Here is a 20104-nt window from a genome sequence, read left to right as displayed (position 1 = left end):
TCACCCACCTCCCGCACGTGAGCCGCCAGAGATAAATTAGCCCGTGCCCCGTCTCCCGTGAAAAATAAGGCAGTTAATCTCAAACCATAAAGAAGGGAATCCGTATCATCACTTCAAGCGGATGATAAACAGCGAGATGCGATATTACAAGAATTCGTCGTAACTCTGCTCTCGTTAACGCGCCGCTGGACTCCCCCCCCGCGCCCCCGTGTGTAAATCATCACACTTGAGCAAAACAAATGGAGCAACATCTTTTACATGGGCGAGAGGGTCAATCCATCATTGGGTAAACAAAAGACAAAAGTCATCGTGAAGACGGTGAACAACAGCGAGGAGCATTCGAATAGCTTGGAGAGTCGCGATGCCTGCAAAAGACAAATGGCGTTTTTGGCGGCTCGCTGTTCTGTTTTTTTATTTCAATATTTTTAATTGGTTATTTTGAAAAAGTCACACGGGCCTCACTTTTTTTTTTTTAGTCAGTCCAAGACTATCCTGGACCTTTTCCACATTTTGAACATTTTCAAAACAGCTTCTGTTTCATCATTTGCAAAATTCACCAGGCTCCGCCTCTTAAAGGCACATGCATGTCAACAGACACAGTATGTCTGCTTGATTAGAATTTTCTCATGATACGTTTTAAAAGTGTGTTTTATCATCATTTGAAATGCCTTTGCAGTATACTAGTGAAAAAAAACCACTGACGCGGTCGGTGAAGACCTCCCTGGCAGAGGTCACAAAAGCGAGCCTGTTAACTCGTTGCAAAGCTTTTCTCACTTGAGTCGCTTCCAGTCCACACAGAAATGTTATATCTTGCTACAGGTGGACATTCTCAGGAGGGGGAACCCCCGTTTTGTTACACCAGATCATGCGGGGGCCCTTCTGCCCTGACAATGGCCCTCGTTTTTTTTTTCCCCCCTCGGCGGAAGGCAAATTCAGACGGCGCTATAAATCAAAATATAGATTTTCAGCCGGCCGGGAAGGGCTGCAATAACAATGTCATCCGACTCGGCCTGGTTGCCATTAATGCGCTTGGCCTGCGTCCACGCGGCCGAGGCGGCCCCCGCGTGTCGTGAGCGTTTTGCAAAAGCGATGGAAACCTCACTGACCTATTTAATGGCGGGCCTGTTCAGGCAAAAGGAGCGCATTTCCAAACGCTCGCCGAAAAAAAAAAAAAAAAAAATGAGCGTCGCTTGCCAGATATAACACCCGGCGAGCCAATGAGGTGAACGCTGCGCTGCGACGACGTCGCCGGCCAGAAGAAGATTTTGCGCTCGGGTTTAATGACTAATGTGATTGCTATTTAGATTATTGCTCCCCGCGCCAGCGAGGCCGCCCCTCTGCCAGAAAGTGAATTTGATCTAATTCATGTGTGCTCTCCCATTAGAGCGAGCGCGCTGGAAAAACTTGAAGACGGACGGACCTCGAGACGCTTTGCTAACCTCCACCTCAACAAGACACAAGCATGCTTTTCGCTTCGTGGACATGTCATCTGAAAAATCGCCCGGAAAATACGACCTTCAACCAGGACAACAAACCTCAAGCCAAAGACGAACCCGATCTTAATAGAAAACACAGCCTTCAAGCCAAAGTCGACACTCGTAAAAACCTCAAACCTTCCTCGACTTGAAATCCGATTAAACGCTAACCACTTAGCCCATCCGAGACGGTATCGCGAGCATTAAAGCGGAACCAAAACTCCGTCGTTGCTTTAAATCCCGACACTGAACATTATCTTCACCCAAACTGAAACATTTAGCCTGCAAAAAATCATTTTTTTTTTTTAATAAAAAAACAACAAGACAACCTTCGATGTCAACCGAAACCTCAAATCGTAAAAACCTTGAAAACAAGATACGCTTTGCAAAAGGTAAAAACAAAACAAACTTTTTTTTTTGTCTCGCCACCAATTTATGGCAGCGAGAAAACAGCGAGAGGCTGTTTTCAGCACGCAAATGGAACGTAAAGTGCACATTTTTTTTTCTTTGTTTTTCCTTCTTACTGCGGCGCCTCCTGTTGGCTTTGGCAGCTGGACGCCGCCGCGTTGGCCGACGCTACGCGGGCCCGCAACTCTCCAAGAGAAGAAGCGAGGTCACGCCGCGACATCGCCGGAGCGTTTGCGGAAATCTCTCGTCAAAGGTCAACCAACGTCGGCGGCAGGATGAGCGCCGCGGGAGTACAAGTCAACAAATCCTTTAATAATTACGAGTGAAACGAAAATGAAGGAAGTCACACAGCTGGGCTCAACGCAAATATTTGCAAAAGGTGCTAAAAAAAACATATTTGAAGAAATATACATTGACTTGTGACTTTTAGGATCTCAAATAATAATCATGACATTGGCTCGTATTGCCGCGCTTTACGGTCGCGTTTCACGCTCTAATCGCGAACGACAGGGGGGGGGCGGTATTTTCTCGTCTTTCTCCGAGAGCCGTGGTGCAAAATTGCAAACAGCTGCCAGCCGCGGCACTGCAGAAACGCCAAATCAGCAATTTGTGACTGGCACGGGGAAGTTCCACCCACTTTGCAAAAACATGTTGAGCGGCAGGCGGGCGCGCGAGGCCCGACGACGCGCACACATCACGTCACTCAAAAGAAGCAAAACAAACCGTCTGGGGTGGACGCGACGCGGATTCATCTTGATTACGTGTCGCGTGTGGCGCAATGACAACATGCTTATGTTGGCGTGAGGGGGCGGGGGGGTGACGGGGAGGCCAATGATGAGGTTTCCTCTACTTCAGTGCCCCAAAGCTCAGCATCATTCACACTTTTGTTTTTCTCTCCTCATTTGTTTCCAGGGGCTTTTTGGGATAAAAAATCTTTTGGGTGAGTTGCGTTTTGCGAAAAATGGCACTTGACGTTGGACTGCAGTTCAGCAGTTTTGTGCCCTCCTTGAATGGCCATTTTCATGCAAGCAAGCGACGTGGTTATTTTGTTGCTTGTCGCAAAATTTATTATGAAAAATATTAAGATTTTGTCCATATTTATTTGCATTCTAGGTCGCCCATCCGAGTCCTGCCACAGCTTCGTCTAACAGAAAAAAAGTGCATTTCTGCCATCGATTTTTTTTATCTAATTTATATATTTATCTGAATTATTGTTGTATTGCACTGGAGGGGGGAGCCCTCTAATCTCGTTGCACAATGACAATAAAGGGATTTCTGATTTCTGCCATCTAGTGGCATCTATAGGCAATTAAAGTTTTTTGGCGAGGCATCAATCCGCGGTGGCTCCGACAAGTAAGATGGAAAATATTTTATTTCTTTCAGCTTTGCGGCTTCAGTTTGAAACGTCTGCAAAAGGCAAAGCGCCCACTTCGCCCGACTTGTAAACGTGTGCTATTTTCATGGCGTAATAGTCGCCGTGACAAAATTCATTCTGCTCAAAGGTCTGTTTGCTCCGCGAGTGTTCTGTTTATGTACAGTACATTAGTGCCATATGGAGCCACGCGTGTGGAAATGGTCCACGCCGGCCGCAGATGGTGGCATGCAAACATGCGCGCATGCACATTGGTCTTTTGGAAATCTTGTGCTAGCCAAAAGAGATTTTGCAAATGAGGCTGATGTTGAAAGATGACTTTGGCATCATAGTTGGAAGTACATTTAAGTTGAACAATGTACAAAGTACCTTTTGGGCTTCCAGGAATGTTTCTCAACCTTACATGAGCCAAACACGGCCACGATTTCTCAGTACACCACCAAACAAGCTCATAGATCGCAACGAAATATTGCAAATGAAGTCCGCAGTTCACAATGAGCTTCTGTTTCTATGGCAACGGCTTTGGCATTAAAAAAAAAAAAAGTGTGGGTGGTTAGCACCAATAAAATTTGTTACAATGCCGAAAAAAAAAAAGGATTGGCCACGCCCTACTCCAAATGATTTTTTTTTTTTTTTTTTTAAATGTGTGAAGCCACAAGAAGAATGAAATTATGATGAATGAAGTCACGCCATCAGCGTGCGTCTCAGGACGCTCGCCTCGTGATGTTTGTTTCTGTGGTAACACATCCAGCGCAGGAATGGCCCGGTGAACGCAAGCCTCCCTTTGGCTTGGGATTTTTTTTTTTATTCCCCCCCCTCTTTTCACTCTCCCGCCCACTCGGCGCTGAAGAGGCTGTCACGGCGCTTCGCCTTTTGTTGTGGAGAGGCGAGCACAACGTGTCCTAGTTAAAGCCAGCCAGCCGGCGAGCGCCCCATCTGCCCCGGCGTAATTATACAATTACGCCGGCACGATCCGTCAGACGCACTTCAGGTTTTTGGTTTTCTTCCCGTCTGCTCTCACGCCAAACTCTCGTTCGGACGCTTTATGGTACCGATGGCCCGACAAGCCGAGGCGAAGGCCAAGAATTCCCTCCTGACCATATTGACTCACGCAAGCAGTTAGTAGGAAATAAAACTCAGTGGGGGGGAATTGTCCAACTTTAACCTTGAAAGCAGAATGTGACCCCTTAACGCAAGCTTCAAATGTGAAGTTTGAACCCTCGTTTGAAATTGGAACACCGACAAACCCTGCGTAATTAATGCGAATGAACACGAAAGACACGATGGGAAGGTTCGACACGAGAGGCTGTCAGAACGGTCGCCGCCAACGCCGGCCACAATTGCGTCCTGCGGTGCGGGTGCCATTCAGACATTTAGGGAACATCCCAAAATGAGATAGCGACTTTGGAACGGCGGGTGCAGATCCACTTTTACGACTTTTATGGGTAAGCTGCTGACAAAAGGCGTCGAGGTCCTTTTTGGGTCTGCTCGACAACACCAAAAAAGAAAAAAAGCGTTAGGGTTCTCACAGCAGGCTAATTCGAGTGTGTGGCGTGAAACGCAAAAATAAACGTGGCTTCACGGAACGTTCCCCGCCACGCCTCTGAACACTTTAACCCCCCTCCCCCCAAGCGCTCGCTCCTCGCCGCTCTCACTGCAGACTGCTCGGCTCGCCCTCCAGTAAAAGTAAAAGCTTGGCACTTTTTGTGCAAAGGGGCCATTTGTTCAGACGAAAAGGAAACTTGCACGCTAAGCACAAGCCGGACAGTGGCGGCGTGGAGGGGGGCACATTAATCACATGGACCGTACAGCGCGAGGATGTTCATTGAACAATAATGGCCGAGGGGTTTTATGAACTCTCCACATGAGGTAGAAGCGGGCGGTGCGGAAAAGAAAAGGGCATAATGGAGGAAGCGGATCAGATTCAAATGTTTGTCGCTTCAACCTTTAACTCGGAGCTTAACCTCGACCTCGGATGGTAATCACAAGTTAATTGCCGGCTGATCTGAGCAAAGGGCGAGGGGGGGGGCAAACGACAATATGGTCGACAATTGGGTTTAAGGCTTGAGACGCGTGAGCGGTCAAGAATCAATGACTAGGAAATCATTTAAATTGACGTTTGGTTGTCCTTTATTTTGAATTTTTTTTTTTTTTGTTAATGCAAAGGTTTTGCATCATTTCAACATTTTGGAACCTTTCAGTTTATCTCTCCATAGCTCAATTTCGGTTGGGAAATGGTGAGTTCAATCATTTCATTTAACTTAACGGCAGCCCCCCAAAAAAAAAAAAGTTGCCACCAACGTCGATTTCATCAGAGCACGGAATGAGCCTGCGGTGGTCCCTTTTTCGGAGTTTGTTTAAACGCTTCGGTAAGAATAGAAGCAGCACTTGACCCCCCGTCCCGCCGCCCTCCCACGGATCCACACAAGAAAGTCACACGTCACGTCAAGTCGCTAAGTTGAGCTGCTGCTGTTGCTGCCATAAAGCCGCTGGGAGAGCTCGGAATAATCTCGCCCATGTTAATGATGCAATTTAGAAGTGAGGGCGAAACACGGTTTTGGCAGAGTCTTTCCGACTCAACGGGCCGCACCCCACCCCCCCTTGCTAGATGGGAGGGCGGTGGCGGTGGCGGCGGATGTCAGGATGCCATTCCTATTAGCGTCTGTCCATCACTCTGCTGTGAACTCACCTCGACATTTTCCATCCCGACCAGTCGGGTCTGAAACGACTCAAAAGCAACTGTCGCCGTTTTTTATTTTTATTTGATAAACAAAACGGCTGTTGATAAGTTGAACAGGCGCAGTGTTCTCTTCCAGACGCACCCCTTGTCACGTTTTCCATCCGAACATTAGAGAGAAAAAAAAAAACTCATTTGGGTTTCATTTATTGCCTGGTATGTCACTAAACTTTTGAACTCGCGAGGGAGAAACGGTGACAGTAATTGCAGGCTGGGTTTTGTTTCCTAAAGAGAAGGAACAAAATGGTTTTAAACCCAAATATTGAAATGTGTTTTTGCTCTCTTGTTGCTATGCGACACGTGAGCCACAGATGGAGAGAAATGTGCCCAATAAATTCGACTGTCAAAAAAATAAAAAATAAAAAAAGGGAAGAAAAATATATTATTCGGTAATCATTACATATTTATTGAGCAATCTCAATTGTGGTGAACTTATTACGAAAGTCATAGTCGCCCAATCTGTCAGATAAATAAAAAAAAATAGAAAAAACTAGCAGTCCAAATGGAACAAATGTGGCCGTAAAAGGATTCCATTGGTCGAAGCTAAATTATTTTTCAGTGGTTTTCCCAATTTTCTCTTGCAGCCGGGTTGGCCGATTATTTTGCGCGTGAGTGCGAGTGGTGGCCCACAGCAGCTCCTTGCATGTGCTCTCATTTTGTATTTTGTATAATAAGCAGCCTAAAGAGCGCTTATCTGCAGCGGCGGCTCGCCTTGCCCACATGTGAGGGCATCACCGGACCTTCATTGCAGCCGTCGCCAGTGACGACCACTCAAACACGCACCGCACACTTCCTTTTCGTTGCGGCTAGCTATTCATTCCTTGGCCCTTCACGCCATGCTTCGGTAATTCAATAAAAAAAGAAATAAAATAAGGCGGCGTGAGCCACGTCCACTCACAAGGACGGTCTGTCCTAAGACGAGTCATTCGGTGCAAAGGCGGTCGGTCGTACGCTGGCGGTTGGCAACACAAAAGCGCCACTCTTTCTCCCGTGGCGGTCTTCGTCCTCGCTAAGTGGTACCAGGCGTAGGAATTTCTTCATTTAGCCCGTCACTGCTCTTTATTTATTTAACGGAACGAGCTCGAAAAGCCAAACATTAGGTCATGGCATATTTTCACCCGGAGAAATAAGTCAATGAGACATCAAAAGTCGTATTTCCTAAAGTTTTTTTTTTTTAAATGATGCAGTGTGGGATTTTTCTGGTTTTTAAATAAAACTTTAAACAGCGTGGCACACATGCGTTTCCAATTAGGCGCCCCCGAGCCTGGGCCCCCATTCATCCCTTCTGCAATTGACCAGGTCTGAGGAAATGTTAAACAGGCATCATAACCATAACAGAGACGCCGCCCCCCCACCGCCCGATCCCTTCTTCTTTCCAAACGGTAATTAAGACGTCGCCGTAAACGGATGATACGGACAGCGAACGCTGCAGGAAAAAAATAAATAAATCCGAGTAAATCAAGAAAGGCTTAATCAGTTAGTGACACGCTAACAACTCGGTCAAAGTTATTTGTCTCTTTGTTGAACGTCTGTTTGGCAAATGAGGCGATGAGGCTGATTTGTTCGGATTCGAATGAAAACAGACAATTTGCACCGGGGGGGACTCGGCAGAAGGACGCACTTCCCCGGCAGAGGCGATAACTCCAAAAAGCCGAGTCGAGGCCCCCCCGCAGAACTTTGATGTTGCGTCTAAATGAAGCCGCGGTGTTTGTTGATCCAGACGAACGCAACAAACGACGGCAAAAACATCCTTGGCAACATGGACGCACGCTTTCAATCGGAGCTTATGGAGGCCGCGACGCGCTTGGAGCAAATTGATACTTATCCGTCTAAGCTTCCGTTGGGTCAATTCTCATTTAAGTGAATTAGCATTAGCATCGATCGGGCCTCTTCCTAAAGCTCGGCTTCAGGTTTTGCTTGATCGCCGACTTGGGCGGAGCGCCGCCATTTAACCCCATTACAACCGCCAATGAAGCGGTCGGTGCTTGATCATTGATTCACGCACACCCGGGGGGGGTCTTTACACCGTGGGCCTTCCTCACTTTCCGCCAGCAGGCATCCCGTTTAGGTGTCGGCGGAGATTTCGTCAAGGGGCGCGGAAAGTGATCATGTCTGAGCCGGTTGTGAATTGCGCATTTCTCCTCCAAGAAAACCTTGAAGGGCTGAAAAGCAACCGAGGCTGGTGGGTGTGGGAGGAAAACACTCGCAGAATCAACACTCCATCTTTCCTCGGAGGGAAGCTCAATGAACAGAGTCGGCTGAGTTGACTGAAGGCTTCTCACACACGTTCTCCACCGAGGACGATTCGCGGCGGGGAGTTTTCAACTCACCTTCGGGCAGACTTGCGCAGCGTAACGTCTTGACTGAGGAAATTCTCAAGTCCGCTAACGTAGGCGACTGTAAATTTCTCTTTCTTCACGCTCGCAAGGAAATGGAGATGAAGCTCGACGGGCCTCCGTCAAGACGCATCTCATCCCGGATTTACTGTCCAGTGTGTCGCACTCAACTCTGTCAGATTTCTATCGCAATTTTTTTATTGTCCGGGAAGCGGGTTGACCTCGCAACCGGGAAGCTGCTCACCGTTGACGACCTCGCTTATTTCTGTCACGTATTTGTAGCCAGCCATAAAATTGACTAAAATTAAAAAATAGAAGTCACATGGGAATTCTTGTGACCTGATATTAATTAACAAAAAAAAAATAATAATAATTGTCAATTAGCAGCTGGCCCTCTTTTTAGCAGGTGACTTTTTGTTTACCGCAAGCAGACCAGCGACTGGCCATCGATAAATCTCATGAATTATCTTTTCAGCCAGTCAACATTTGGACAAGCAGCAATTTCTGTTCACGTGACGACCCGCTTCCGAGAACGTTTGTCTGATGACATTTATTGTGACGCGTCAATTGCGTTGCGGCTGGTAATTTCGTCCTCTAATTGACGCGTCTCGGGAAATTGGGCCAACGAGATAATAGCGCAAATATTATGAAGGTCTTTTCTTTCTCTATTTGACACCTCCGATAAACCACACAGACAAAAGACTAACCTGGGCGATTTTCACAGAGTTCTGCGTGGAACCGCCGGCGTGGTATTCAACTTCTCGCCTCTTGACAATTTCTTCAAACCTTAAAAAGAAGCAAACGTTGAAAGGCATCACATTTGTTTCTTTTTCATTTTTTTTATGGTCAAGGATGATCACAAAACTTTGGACAAACTAAAAAGAGACTGTGGGCAGAGAAAATTATTTCAAAACGTCTTAAAAATATGAGATGTTAAAAAGAACACACAAAAAAGTGTCAAAGCGTGTTCGATAACACGCTTAACTCATTCACCACCAGCCGAGTTAAAAAAAAAAAAAAAATGGATCTTTGCCATCTTTAGCCGTCAATGGCAGTAAACGGGAAGACGGGAATACGAAGACAAAAGCACAATCACACGCTCGCCAACTTCATTCTGCAGATTAGCTCGCGTTTTCATTTGCCACTCACCAATCGGCCGAGCTCGCACGTCCTTTTTAAAGTCACACGCACTCAACGTTACAGATACTACAGTACGAAACATGCATAGATTTTATTGGTGTTTCTGGTTAAGAATGAAAGAACCTTTTTTATCGACTTCCTCAAATAATCAACGGGATAATCACAAGAATGATCGACTCTTAAAAAAAAAAAAGTGTTGCGAAAAACCTGGCTTGTGACGAGACAGGATCCTTGAGCACAAACATGAAGCACAAGCGGAACGTTGTCCGCGCACGCTTGACTCGTCATTGAGTCGTCAGGTATAAAGCAGTTTCCTCCTTTGGCTCGCTGTGGAAACGCCGCCACGTTTCACACAACGGAGCCAAGTCGTCAAGAAAAACACTGCGGGAGTAAACAAACGTCGGCGCAAAACTTCGATCCGTCCCGTCCGTATCTTTACAAAGTCATTTTTATTTGAACAGCGCCGCCGATGTTTGCCGTTTGTGATGCACGGCGGCGAGGTGCTCGCGTTATCGGGGGAAGCGCAAACATGAACAATGTGCATTCTTCACACACGCGGCCCTCCCGGGAAGGCCGCGTCTGCCAACTTGTCCACCACACGGAGGAAATTGACCGAGCGGCCGACAAGATCACACGTTTGTAGACGGATTTGCGATCCCGCCGACAAACGAGCCGAGGTGCTGTGAAATTCCACCTTCAAATTAAGTGAGCGTGGAGGAGAAGGTAAATCGCAAGCGCGGCCGCTTGCGTAAACAAAGCGTCAAGCGGCATTCCTTTTTGGGATCTCTTTACGCGGGAAGTTAAATGTATTCCGAGGGAGCGGGCTTGGAATTCCGCGGCCGGCGCAAATAAACATCGTCTTCAAACGACGCGCACGTGTAGCACAGGTGCACTTTCAAGCGTTTTATCGAAGGCACGCTAAGAAAATAAACACGTAACAAGCACATCCAGAAACAAGCCCACGTGGCCTCGGCGCTCAACAAGAAGCAGAAAAAAAAAAAAAAAAAGCAACTCGCACCTGCTCACATTTAAAGGCAAGTTGGAGAGGTTTTTAGTTTCACGGTCTCGTCTCGGACTGACATTTTGAAATAGGCGGAATTTAGCAGGCTGATTATTTCAAATTTTGCACATTTTGCGACGCCACTCGCACGTTTCGGCAAGCAAGTCAGATTTAGCCGCAAAAGTCGCACCTGACTGAACTTCTACTCGCCAAGAGAAAACACGATCGTGTCTTCAGTGACATCGCGAGTGATGCCGCCGCAGTTTCAATTTCCCCGCAATTGCCGAGCACATCATCGGCCGCGGTTTGCTTGTCAAAATGTCATCCGAAGGCGCGCCAAACTCTGTCCGTGTTTTTAATGTAGCATGGCGAGCCTTTTTGAGCCGGTGTGAAAGTAACCTTTACGGCTTCAAAGAAAGTCTTCATATCATGTCTCCAGGCGACCGGGATACATTTCCAAAAACTTTCCAAGCAAGTGGGAAATAAGCTAGCCAGGCGGTGAGGTGGGAGGGGATGGGGGTGGATTGGATGTCCACTCCGAGACACCTGTTATGACTCCGCCACAAAGGAGGAATTAAAAAGCACTGTGGGTGTTTATAACATGAAGGCAACGAAAGAAGTCCAGAAGTCATTTCAAATCAGCTACTGAGGTCCCCCTCCCCCTCCTTTCCATCTTCTCTCTCCTTCCTGGAAGCATTTGCTCCACCTTGAGTGCACGGGGGGGGGGGGGGGCGGGGGCCTCGAAAATCCCATCCGAAAAGGGAGCAGCTGCCCGGAGACCTTTCCACCCGCGAACAACATGTGATCCCACAGTAGTGGCAGCGTAAACGGCCTCCCTTTGGCCATTTAGGGAGAGAAAATCCCTTTTGGATCTGCTGAGCCGGTGGCGGGGGCGAGGAGGAGGAGGGGTTGAGGGGAAGAAAAAAAGCGAAGGGATTGTTTTGGACAAAATGTCCTCAGCCACTAAAGTGTGCTTACACAAGCACGGTGGCGGCGGGGCTCACTTGACGAGACATTTCAGCTATGCAGTCATACATTCCGCTGAAGGTTTGTTGGCCCAAACCGTGTCGGCTCAACAATTTCTTGACAAATGCCGTTCTCATTCAAAGAGAGGCTCGCCCAGCTGGTGTGTGAAAGGAAATCTAGGTTTGGAAAGCACCGTAATGACCAACAGATGCCTGTAGAGGGCGGCGTTGCGTGGCTTTGAATTTGAGATCAGCACAACTTTTGAGAAGAAGATAAAGATTAAATGGTGACTCAAGGCTTGCCACATTGAGATGTAGAATGTATGTCGTCAACGGGACAAAAGATGACGCTTCTCATGAAGATGAAAAATCTTTCCTTTAATAAATGGAAGGCGCACATCCAACAAGTCTGTCCAATAATTACTCTTCACGAAACCAACCGACTTGTGCTTTGTGAAGATCAAAGTATTGCCTCTTGGTGCAACGCTGTCATTTGAATTTAGCCCTTTAGTGAACCCGTAATAGATGTGTCCTGACACTTTGAATCATGAGGTGGGTATCGGAAATACGGCGTCGTTTACATTCCCGTCATCAGAGCGTCCCATCAAAGGGAAAGACAAAAGCATCCAAAAGTACTTTGAGGGCCTTCTTAAAGTGACTCATGGCTTCCTCTTCCGTCTTCCCCCCTCCAAAAAAAATAAAACCAGCAGATTATTTACATGAGGCAATAATTCAAGATTTGCTCCTCTTAAGTTCGAGAGGCAAGGCGAGCCTCATTTAGTCCATTTCTCTTCACTGGTCTTTTGATGTCGGCCCACCTCGATGAGACCCGGCTGAGTGGCCGACAATCCCGAGTGCAAACAAGTCTCCGTTAATCAATGGCCACGCGGGATCGACATACTCGGGAGGGATAAAGCGTCCCCGAGTGGTTGAGCGCACCGGAGGTCGTTTATCTCTGATGATCGCGTCGCCACCGCCCGTCCTTATTTAATTGCCTCGTTCACGTTTGAGCAGCTAACAAATCACCGGGACGCCGGACCATCGAAAACTTTGTCGTCCATCACTGCTCAAGAAAGGCCACCGGGGACGACTCATTTGGGATTCATGGGGGGGGGTTATGAGAGCGAGAGAGAGAGAGATCAAGAGCAAGCACACGATTCGTTAGGTTCCGATGCACAATCGTAACTTGACTAAAACTAAGTCAATTTCACCGAGGTTTCAAAATGAATCGACTACTCATTAATTGACAACTATTTGAATAATTGAGTAATTGTTCAATTGAAAATGATCCAAATTTTGGCTGAAGGAGCCCTGAAAAGGAGCCAAAGTTTGGAGAAAGCAAAGTCTCCCGATCTTTGTGTGCGACAGAAATGTCAGTTCCAGGAGCAGAGACGAGTCCTCTCATCAGCACGTGCGTCGCTAGCCGACATTCCGTGGCAGTCTGGAGGCCCGATGCGCAGTAATTGTTTCCATAGGTCAGGCTGACTCGCGGGGGGAGAAAAAAAAAAGCGGCTTGAAAGGTAGATGGAAGAGGGTGAGGCGTTTTTTTTTTTTTTCTCTCCCCTCAATTAAATTGTTTGTGAAAGCCTCGGTGAGGGTGGCGTTAGGCAGTTTATCCGTTTCAAAATCGATAAGCGGCGTCTCTGCGCGAATGCCGGTCCCGATGTCAGACAGCCCCATTAATTATTTGCCGGTGCCGCACTGCTCAAGGTTGAACCTTATCTTTTCTTATTCCCAATCAATAATTATATTCTCGGCCTTTAGGAGAAAACGTGTTTTTTTTTTCAAAGCCCACCAAATTTCTCTTAAGATGGCAGTGGTGGGAAGTTATTTTATGATAATACTTGTTTTCCTGTATCTGTACTCAAGTATTTATATTTCTGGTCATTTTTTACTTTTATTGAGCATAAAAGTTGCACAAATGCTAGCTAGCCTTAAAGTACCTCAGCTCACGTTAACAAAAGCTATTACCATCAAGTTGCCACCAGATGGCGCCAAAGCAAAGAGATCATGTTTGTGCATTTGGAGGCTTTGAACTTAACCAGGGCAGCTCAAAATGAAGGTGGGCGACGTTATATGTGCTTTGTTTTCTGAATTCAAAACCTGCCGAGGATGCTAAATGCAGGATGAATAGAGCGTTTTTACTAAAATGGAGAAAAAAAAAAAAAGGAGCAGAGAGCGCAAATGAGTGATGAGTGATGAGTGGAGGCCTCGCCGACACGCTCTAATCGAGAGTGGGATGAGCGCCCGTCCGCCAAAAGCATCAAAACATTGTTCAGGTATCGCAGCCGATTTGGCCAAATCCCCTTTTGAGTGTGAGAAAACAAGCCGCGATGACCTCCAGCTTTTGGGTGCACAATTAATGACTGCGACTAATTGCGTTAGAATGTTGCAATAACAAACGAGCAGCTCTGATTTTTTTGTTTTTCCTTCCGCAGGCACTCTCGGTTGTTGCTCGTGTACTCAATGAGGCCGCACTCACACGAATCACTTCACGTCACCGTTTTCCCATTTTTTTTTTTTTTAAATCCTCCTCCCTCTCTTTGCACTGCAGAGGGCGGCGTTGTTTGTCACAGTGCGACAGTGGCAGCAAAGAAGAAGGGGCGGGTGAGCGGAAGGACGCGAGGAAGCTTCTGGCAGTTTTCTTTTTTGGTTTTTTCCTTCCGAGGATTGAGACTCAAAGCCGAGGAGACGTGGTGCTTATCTCAGAGGATGGCCGTCTAGATGCCCCCCACCCCTCCATAAAATGCAGGGAGCATATGGCCCCGTGTGAACCCCCCCCCCCCCTCCCCCCCAAACATCAGCCCAGATAGCACAGCAGAACCACATTAGCCTCTCCGTTTCAAGAGAGCGGCTGCTGCCATGCGTGGCGTTTTGTGTGAGGCTGCTGGAGGAGGGGGGGGGGGGGCATCAAAGATGACTAAAAATAGCCCTGAGCATGCTTGTTTTTTTGTTTTGTTTTTTCAGAATGGAACACACTGTCATGCAGCGGCTGAGACACCCACATATTAATTATAAAATGCTCTTTAAAAGGGAACATCCAAGCAAGGAGGGGAGGGGGGGGCGGCGCTTGGTGGATCCTGTTTGTTGCACCACCTGCTGGCCGCCAACACATGCCGAACGACATCACATGAAACACAAGCACACCCCTCACCCCCACGTTGCAATTGCATCAGCCGAAGCTCTTCTCAAGCTCTACTTGACACATGATTCAAGTCAAGGTGCAGTTCCGAGACTTTGAGACTTCTCAAGCGCACGACAGCAACTGGAAAAGCTGATGTTGGATCAACTTTTTAAAACGCTACTTTGTTGCCGTCATTTAAAAAAAAACTCGGTGGCGATCATGTCAAACATGCCCTTGTCTGCACATTTGTCACCGATGAGCGCTTGTGCGGCGGCCATGTGACATTTATGCAAACGCCCCACTTGATCACTTTCACGCGTTTTCCCGATGTCTCAATTACCGCTCAAGTGCCGTTAATCTCGGCGCCGTCTCTTTGGCTCGGGGGAGACGGCCGCTGATGGATGCCAACCGGCGACCGAGGTGAGCCGAGTCGCGGCGGGCGGGATGTCGGACGTTCTGACCATGACCGTTCCCGACCGCCTTCACAGCAAAATGGCAGACTTTTTGGGGGGTGAGTCCACTTGTGATTGGCATACCTACCAAATTTCAAGTTGCTAAGTGAAAGCGACTTCATGGTCTGAATTTTCCAAAAAGTTACTAGAGGCCAACTTTCCCGATTGGCGCCACGCATAAATGTTCACCGCCGTTCGGTGCATTTTGGCGTATGGGAAAGCCCTCGAAACGCTACGGACGAGTACGACAACAGAGCTGAGTGCGTCACACACTCCCATGATGGTTTAACGTGTCTTCTTTGTTGTTTCCTCTTCTGGGAAGGAGACTGACGGCGAGCGACGAGTGTGCATTTCCGCTCATCTCTGTCGTGTGAAGATGATGCAAGCGTCTCAAATTGCGCACCCCCCTCCTCAGGAACACCTCCCCTTCTTCTAGCTAATGTGGCTCAAATTATTCATGCGGCAGAGGGGATCACACACACACACACACACACACGTGTGCAACATAATGAGCAGTTTGCAATTGTGACTCTGCTAATCTGCATTTAGTGCAGGAAAAGGGAGATTGATTAATTTAATTGCTGTGAGCAAACAACATGCGCAAATACCAGTCAACAATTCGTTACCACTGATTGGAGGGGATTTAAAAAAACAAAACAAAAAAAAACGCATTGCTTTTAATCATTAGCAGTGCTTTTTTTTTTTTTTTTTTTTGATGTGTTGCGAAATGCGACGCGCCTTCCAGAAATGCAATGTTTGCCCACTTTGTAATCTCCTGCAGAAAGGAGGCGGGCGTTCGCCATAATGACATGTTATTTCCTGCTGAGGCTCCTTGGAAAGCGGCGGGAGGCGGAGGAGGACAAACCGCAGGCGACTGTTGCCTCCTGGTGGACAACGTGGAGTCCAAACGGGGAAATCACTCGCTGCCGGCTGTTTTCAAAGCCGAGTATCGACAGCATTCTTCACGGAGAAAATGTGAGCGTGAAAGGAAAACTATCAAGCAGAACAGAGACTTTGATGCCACAAAATCTGCCTGAGAAAGCGCTTTTGGCGGCAAAATATATCGAGATATTTTTTTTAAGAGACAGAATTGTCAGCCATTTTGTTTTCAAGCGACCACTCCAGGCTATTTTATTCATTTCTTTACAAATGGCCGCATCCGGCAGATTTTGTCCCTTTGCTACTAAACTGAAACGTGGTCGACTCAACATCGGCACTACTTTTATCTAAATGAAGCTTCTGGCTGGCCGGACAAAATTCCAACACAAAATTTTCATTATTTTGCATAACGAAAGCAACCACCGTACATGACAGTCATCGTTTCGGACATTTAACTGCGAAGAAAATGAAGGAAAGTCAGAGTCCGGCAGTACGATTTGCGAGAACAACGCTTATCTGGTTTCAGAGCAGATAAGCCGCGTGACGTCACGGTGAAAACGTCTCCAGTCGCCGAATCGGACCGACATATTGGACGACATATTGGCGTGGGCTCCCGTCACGTGTGCCACAGATGGCGCCGCTTTTCCACGCGGGCGCCGCGTGAACCCAGACACACTCCCTGAAGCGACGCCATCTGCACTCGCCCCCGAACGAGTCGGCGCTGGTGTCATGTGAGCAACACGCGTGCGTTTACCTGTCACGGGCCAACTTGTCATGCACGTTTCATCAGCAACGCCGACTTTTACGACATATAGCGAAAGGGGGAGTGCTGTACTTTTACGAAAAGCATACCAGAAAAGCATTGGCGTACACAGTCTTTATTATTATTTTTTTTTTTTAATCATTATTTCCTAAATTACAACTTAAATGTGTTATTTCATTTTTAATCCAATATATATATTTTTTTAAATAATGTCCTTTTTTTTTTAATAATTAAATACATTGGATATTTTATAATAGTTGTATGTTATCATTTTAAAGGAAATATTCACCTAACGATTTAAATCAATTTATTATGTTTTTTATAAAAGAATAAAGCTGGATGATTTCAGGGGAGGTGCGGCTTCTTAAGAAAAACACTTTTTTTTCTTTTTAACTTTCTGACTTGAAAATACACTTGTGATGACTTTTGACATTATTGGCGGTGTTGCCAAATTGTGGTCGCGTCACGTTGAGGGCTAATATACCTCGTGGCTATTTTGGGCTTTCGGATGAATGACCAGCACGAGCCCTTATTTGGCTCCAACACACATGCGAGACCATTGAGCATTATTTTTTCATGTTTTAGATTTGATTTTTTTTCTACTCACAAGGCCTTGTGTTTGTCCTCAGCAAGGATCTGGTCATTGGGCTTCAGTCCGTACCTTTTACCAAGACAAGATAGCAGCATTTTGGTGTCGTTGGTCACAGAAACTCGGTGCTATAACAAGAATTAGACAAGATTGTCCCACTTACTTATCGAGGAAGTCTTTGTCCACCACTGCAGAAATGTCTAGCAGGGGATTGCCCATCCCGAAAAGTGTGTTTTCACTGAAAGAAATTGTTTTTTAAATAAATAAAATAAAACAGTGTTGTACCAACAGCTGCAACAATATTTTTTTGGTTGTTACAGAGTCAGAGAGAACATTTTCTATGCTATTATTGATAATTATTACAGGATTCTGACTATTGTGAGCATTTGTAGTCAAATAAGGTATGATTTGTGCATAAGAAACATTTCATTTTTGTACATTTTTGTATTTAAATAGCAGGGGGCCATAACAAATATATCAAATTAGTTATTAGTTAGATCTGAACATGAATTGTGAGCAGCGTGATGGTTAAATTAGCAGTTTTAGGGGATGTTACAGCTGTTGTGAAATGCGCTATAAAAATAAAATTGTATTGTATTGTATAACCTGTGTTCATAAAAAGCCCTTATTGCTTTAATTATTACTCTATTATCTTAAATGCACGACCCACTAGATTAAATTTGCTAGATGAAGGGGTTGGCCCATCCAGTCCAATAAATTGTGTCTGTGGTCAAAGTCTACAGTTTCACCAAAACATGTTCTCAAACTTATATCAGAAACTGACATTCTAGCACCAAAAGTGACAGGCTGCACTTTAAAACGGGAAACGAGAAAAAAAATATACTGAATCTGACACGTGATTTTAGTAAATAAAGTTACAACTGACAAAGTTTCCTGTTAAATCTCAGTAAGAGTTTCAAAAGTGCTTTCTTACCTTGTAGCTGGCATACTTGTCCAAATTATGTGAATTTTAAAACGCGAAAATAACTTTTTGACAGCTCCGTTTTAAAAGGCTAGCAACGTGCTTTTTGGGATACAGGAAGTTCAGCTGTCTGACCGGAAACACTTGATTGGCTAGCAGAGAAAGAGGGCGGGACTTAAACGACTTCTTGGCAAATGATTGGCTATAAAGTCCTGAATATGATGCGTTGGACAAATGGGACAGGCCAGCGCCCACGTGCGGTCAATTATGCACAGTTCCAACGAAGCGGGATTCCGTTATCAATACAACACAAAACAATCAAAAAGCAGAGTAAAGGTCATTATTTAGCATTCGTTTGAAAATATGACACACCAACAAAATAACTTTAAAAAATTGGTTAGTGCCACACATCTTCAGAGTTTAAAAAAGCGGTTAACGTCTCATTTAGTTATGGAACCGCTCTTTACTGAATAGTGTGTTTATTAGTAACATAACAAATGAAAGGTTGTATCACATACAAAATAATAACATTAAATATATTTTGGGTGGGTAACGTTGTATCAAGTGTGACGAAAGTGCTGACAATTATTCAGAAAGTGTAACAAATGACGAAAGTGCTGACTGGGAGTAAAGCAGTTAAAAACTCACTTTAAATAAATTCCGAATCAAACATAACGTAGAACCCACAAGGTGGAGTAATATTATTGTTCTTTTTTTTCAATGAAAATTAGCATTTTTGTAAAATTAATATCGGTTACAGTCAGTCATGTGACTAGCACTCTCCACCCTCCGGGGCAGCTAGCGACTAGTAGCATCTGTCTTGCCCGGGAACACGACGTCAACCGCGGCGTCAGAAACGCCTGGTGGTCGGTTCGCAGCCGGCTCTTCAACATGAACTGCGGCGACGCCGACTGTGGTAGCGGCTAACTAGCTACGTGTGCTAACAGCACAACATCGCCCAAGAAAAATACATACTTAGCCTACCTCAACGTTATTTGCCTCCTTTTGGACGCGTTGGGCTCTTCGTGGGACATATTTGCGTCTCTGAGCTTATTTGTTTAATTTTGCTGTGGAGGTTGAAGATGCTGCAAGAACTCGCGATGACACACCGCAGCTTCCTCTTGAAATGATGCAGATGGTGGCAAATTCACTGTGGTGTCTTGATTCATATCGTGCTGTGGCTTTCTCTCACGGGAGAAAAGTCGTCAATGCATAAAATAAAATTTACAAAAAAACTGAAAAAAATATTGAAAAATTTAAATTAAAAAAAAATAAATGGGGCGGGGGGTCAATGTAAACATTTCTCTCACAAATGTTAAATTATCTATCTCAACAATTTCTATACTACTGTCTTTATCCTTTGGATTTGTTTCTCTTGCAAAAAAAATAAATAAATAAATTACTCCCATAATAATGTAGCTTTTATTTTTTTTTACCTTTTGTTCAAAACATTTTTATTAAATTCTTGTAAAGTCCAAAGGGAAATTGTATTTATTTAGATTGTTTTTCTTGAAAACTAAAACTCAGATGTTTTTTGTTCTTCACATTGTATTTTTTGTAAATGCATAATTGGCATAAAAAATGCACCTCTCAAAAATAAACACTTTTTGGGCATTTTTTTCCAGTTATGCTAAAATGTTTTCTTTGGAAAATAACAGTCGAAAAAAAGTCTCAGAAAAATTGCACATTAAAAATAAAATCTAAAATTTTAATTAATGCGTATATTTTACTTTTTTCCCCCAACGAAATGTTCATATTAATACATTCAGCTATAAAGCGGCTGAATATTCTCACCGATAGGCAACAAAAAAAACAAACATAACTCAAGTGCTATAAAATGCTTTATTACAAAAAACTGGTGAACGATGACGATGCCCGATCGTTACCACAGAAGTACACTTGGCGTGATTCAGACACTCTGTTACTAAGCACACCTCAGGAA

At 45.4% G+C, this 20104-nt stretch overlaps 1 protein-coding gene across 4 annotated transcripts in view; it reads right to left on the bottom strand.

The window, feature by feature from the left end:
- Window positions 1–19300, bottom strand: part of LOC148317830 (adenosine kinase-like) — a 48912-nt gene extending 29612 nt beyond the window's left edge. For 3 of the 4 annotated variants that reach the window (XR_015840030.1, XM_088284299.1, XM_088284301.1), the window contains exons 1-4: window positions 19147–19300; window positions 17404–17478; window positions 17259–17312; window positions 9036–9114 (exon numbers count right to left, since the gene is read on the bottom strand). Coding sequence is in view for 3 of the 4 variants with exons in the window: in XM_088284299.1 (XP_088140425.1) it covers window positions 9036–9114; window positions 17259–17312; window positions 17404–17478; window positions 19147–19196 (258 nt within the window). In the remaining variant the exon portion in view is untranslated. Of the gene's footprint in view, window positions 1–9035; window positions 9115–17258; window positions 17313–17403; window positions 17479–18174; window positions 18324–19146 lie in introns of those variants that run through there. The other variant, XM_088284300.1, reaches the window with a different exon arrangement.
- Window positions 19301–20104: the final 804 nt, after the last annotated feature.

This window comes from Idiotropiscis lumnitzeri, chromosome 20, assembly GCF_059441095.1.
Source record: "Idiotropiscis lumnitzeri isolate Australia: NSW breed Sydney's pygmy pipehorse chromosome 20, RoL_Ilum_1.0, whole genome shotgun sequence".
Lineage (NCBI taxonomy): Eukaryota > Metazoa > Chordata > Actinopteri > Syngnathiformes > Syngnathidae > Idiotropiscis > Idiotropiscis lumnitzeri.
The sequence above is the reverse complement of the archived record's forward strand: the minus strand, read 5'-3'. Positions and strand labels throughout refer to the sequence as shown.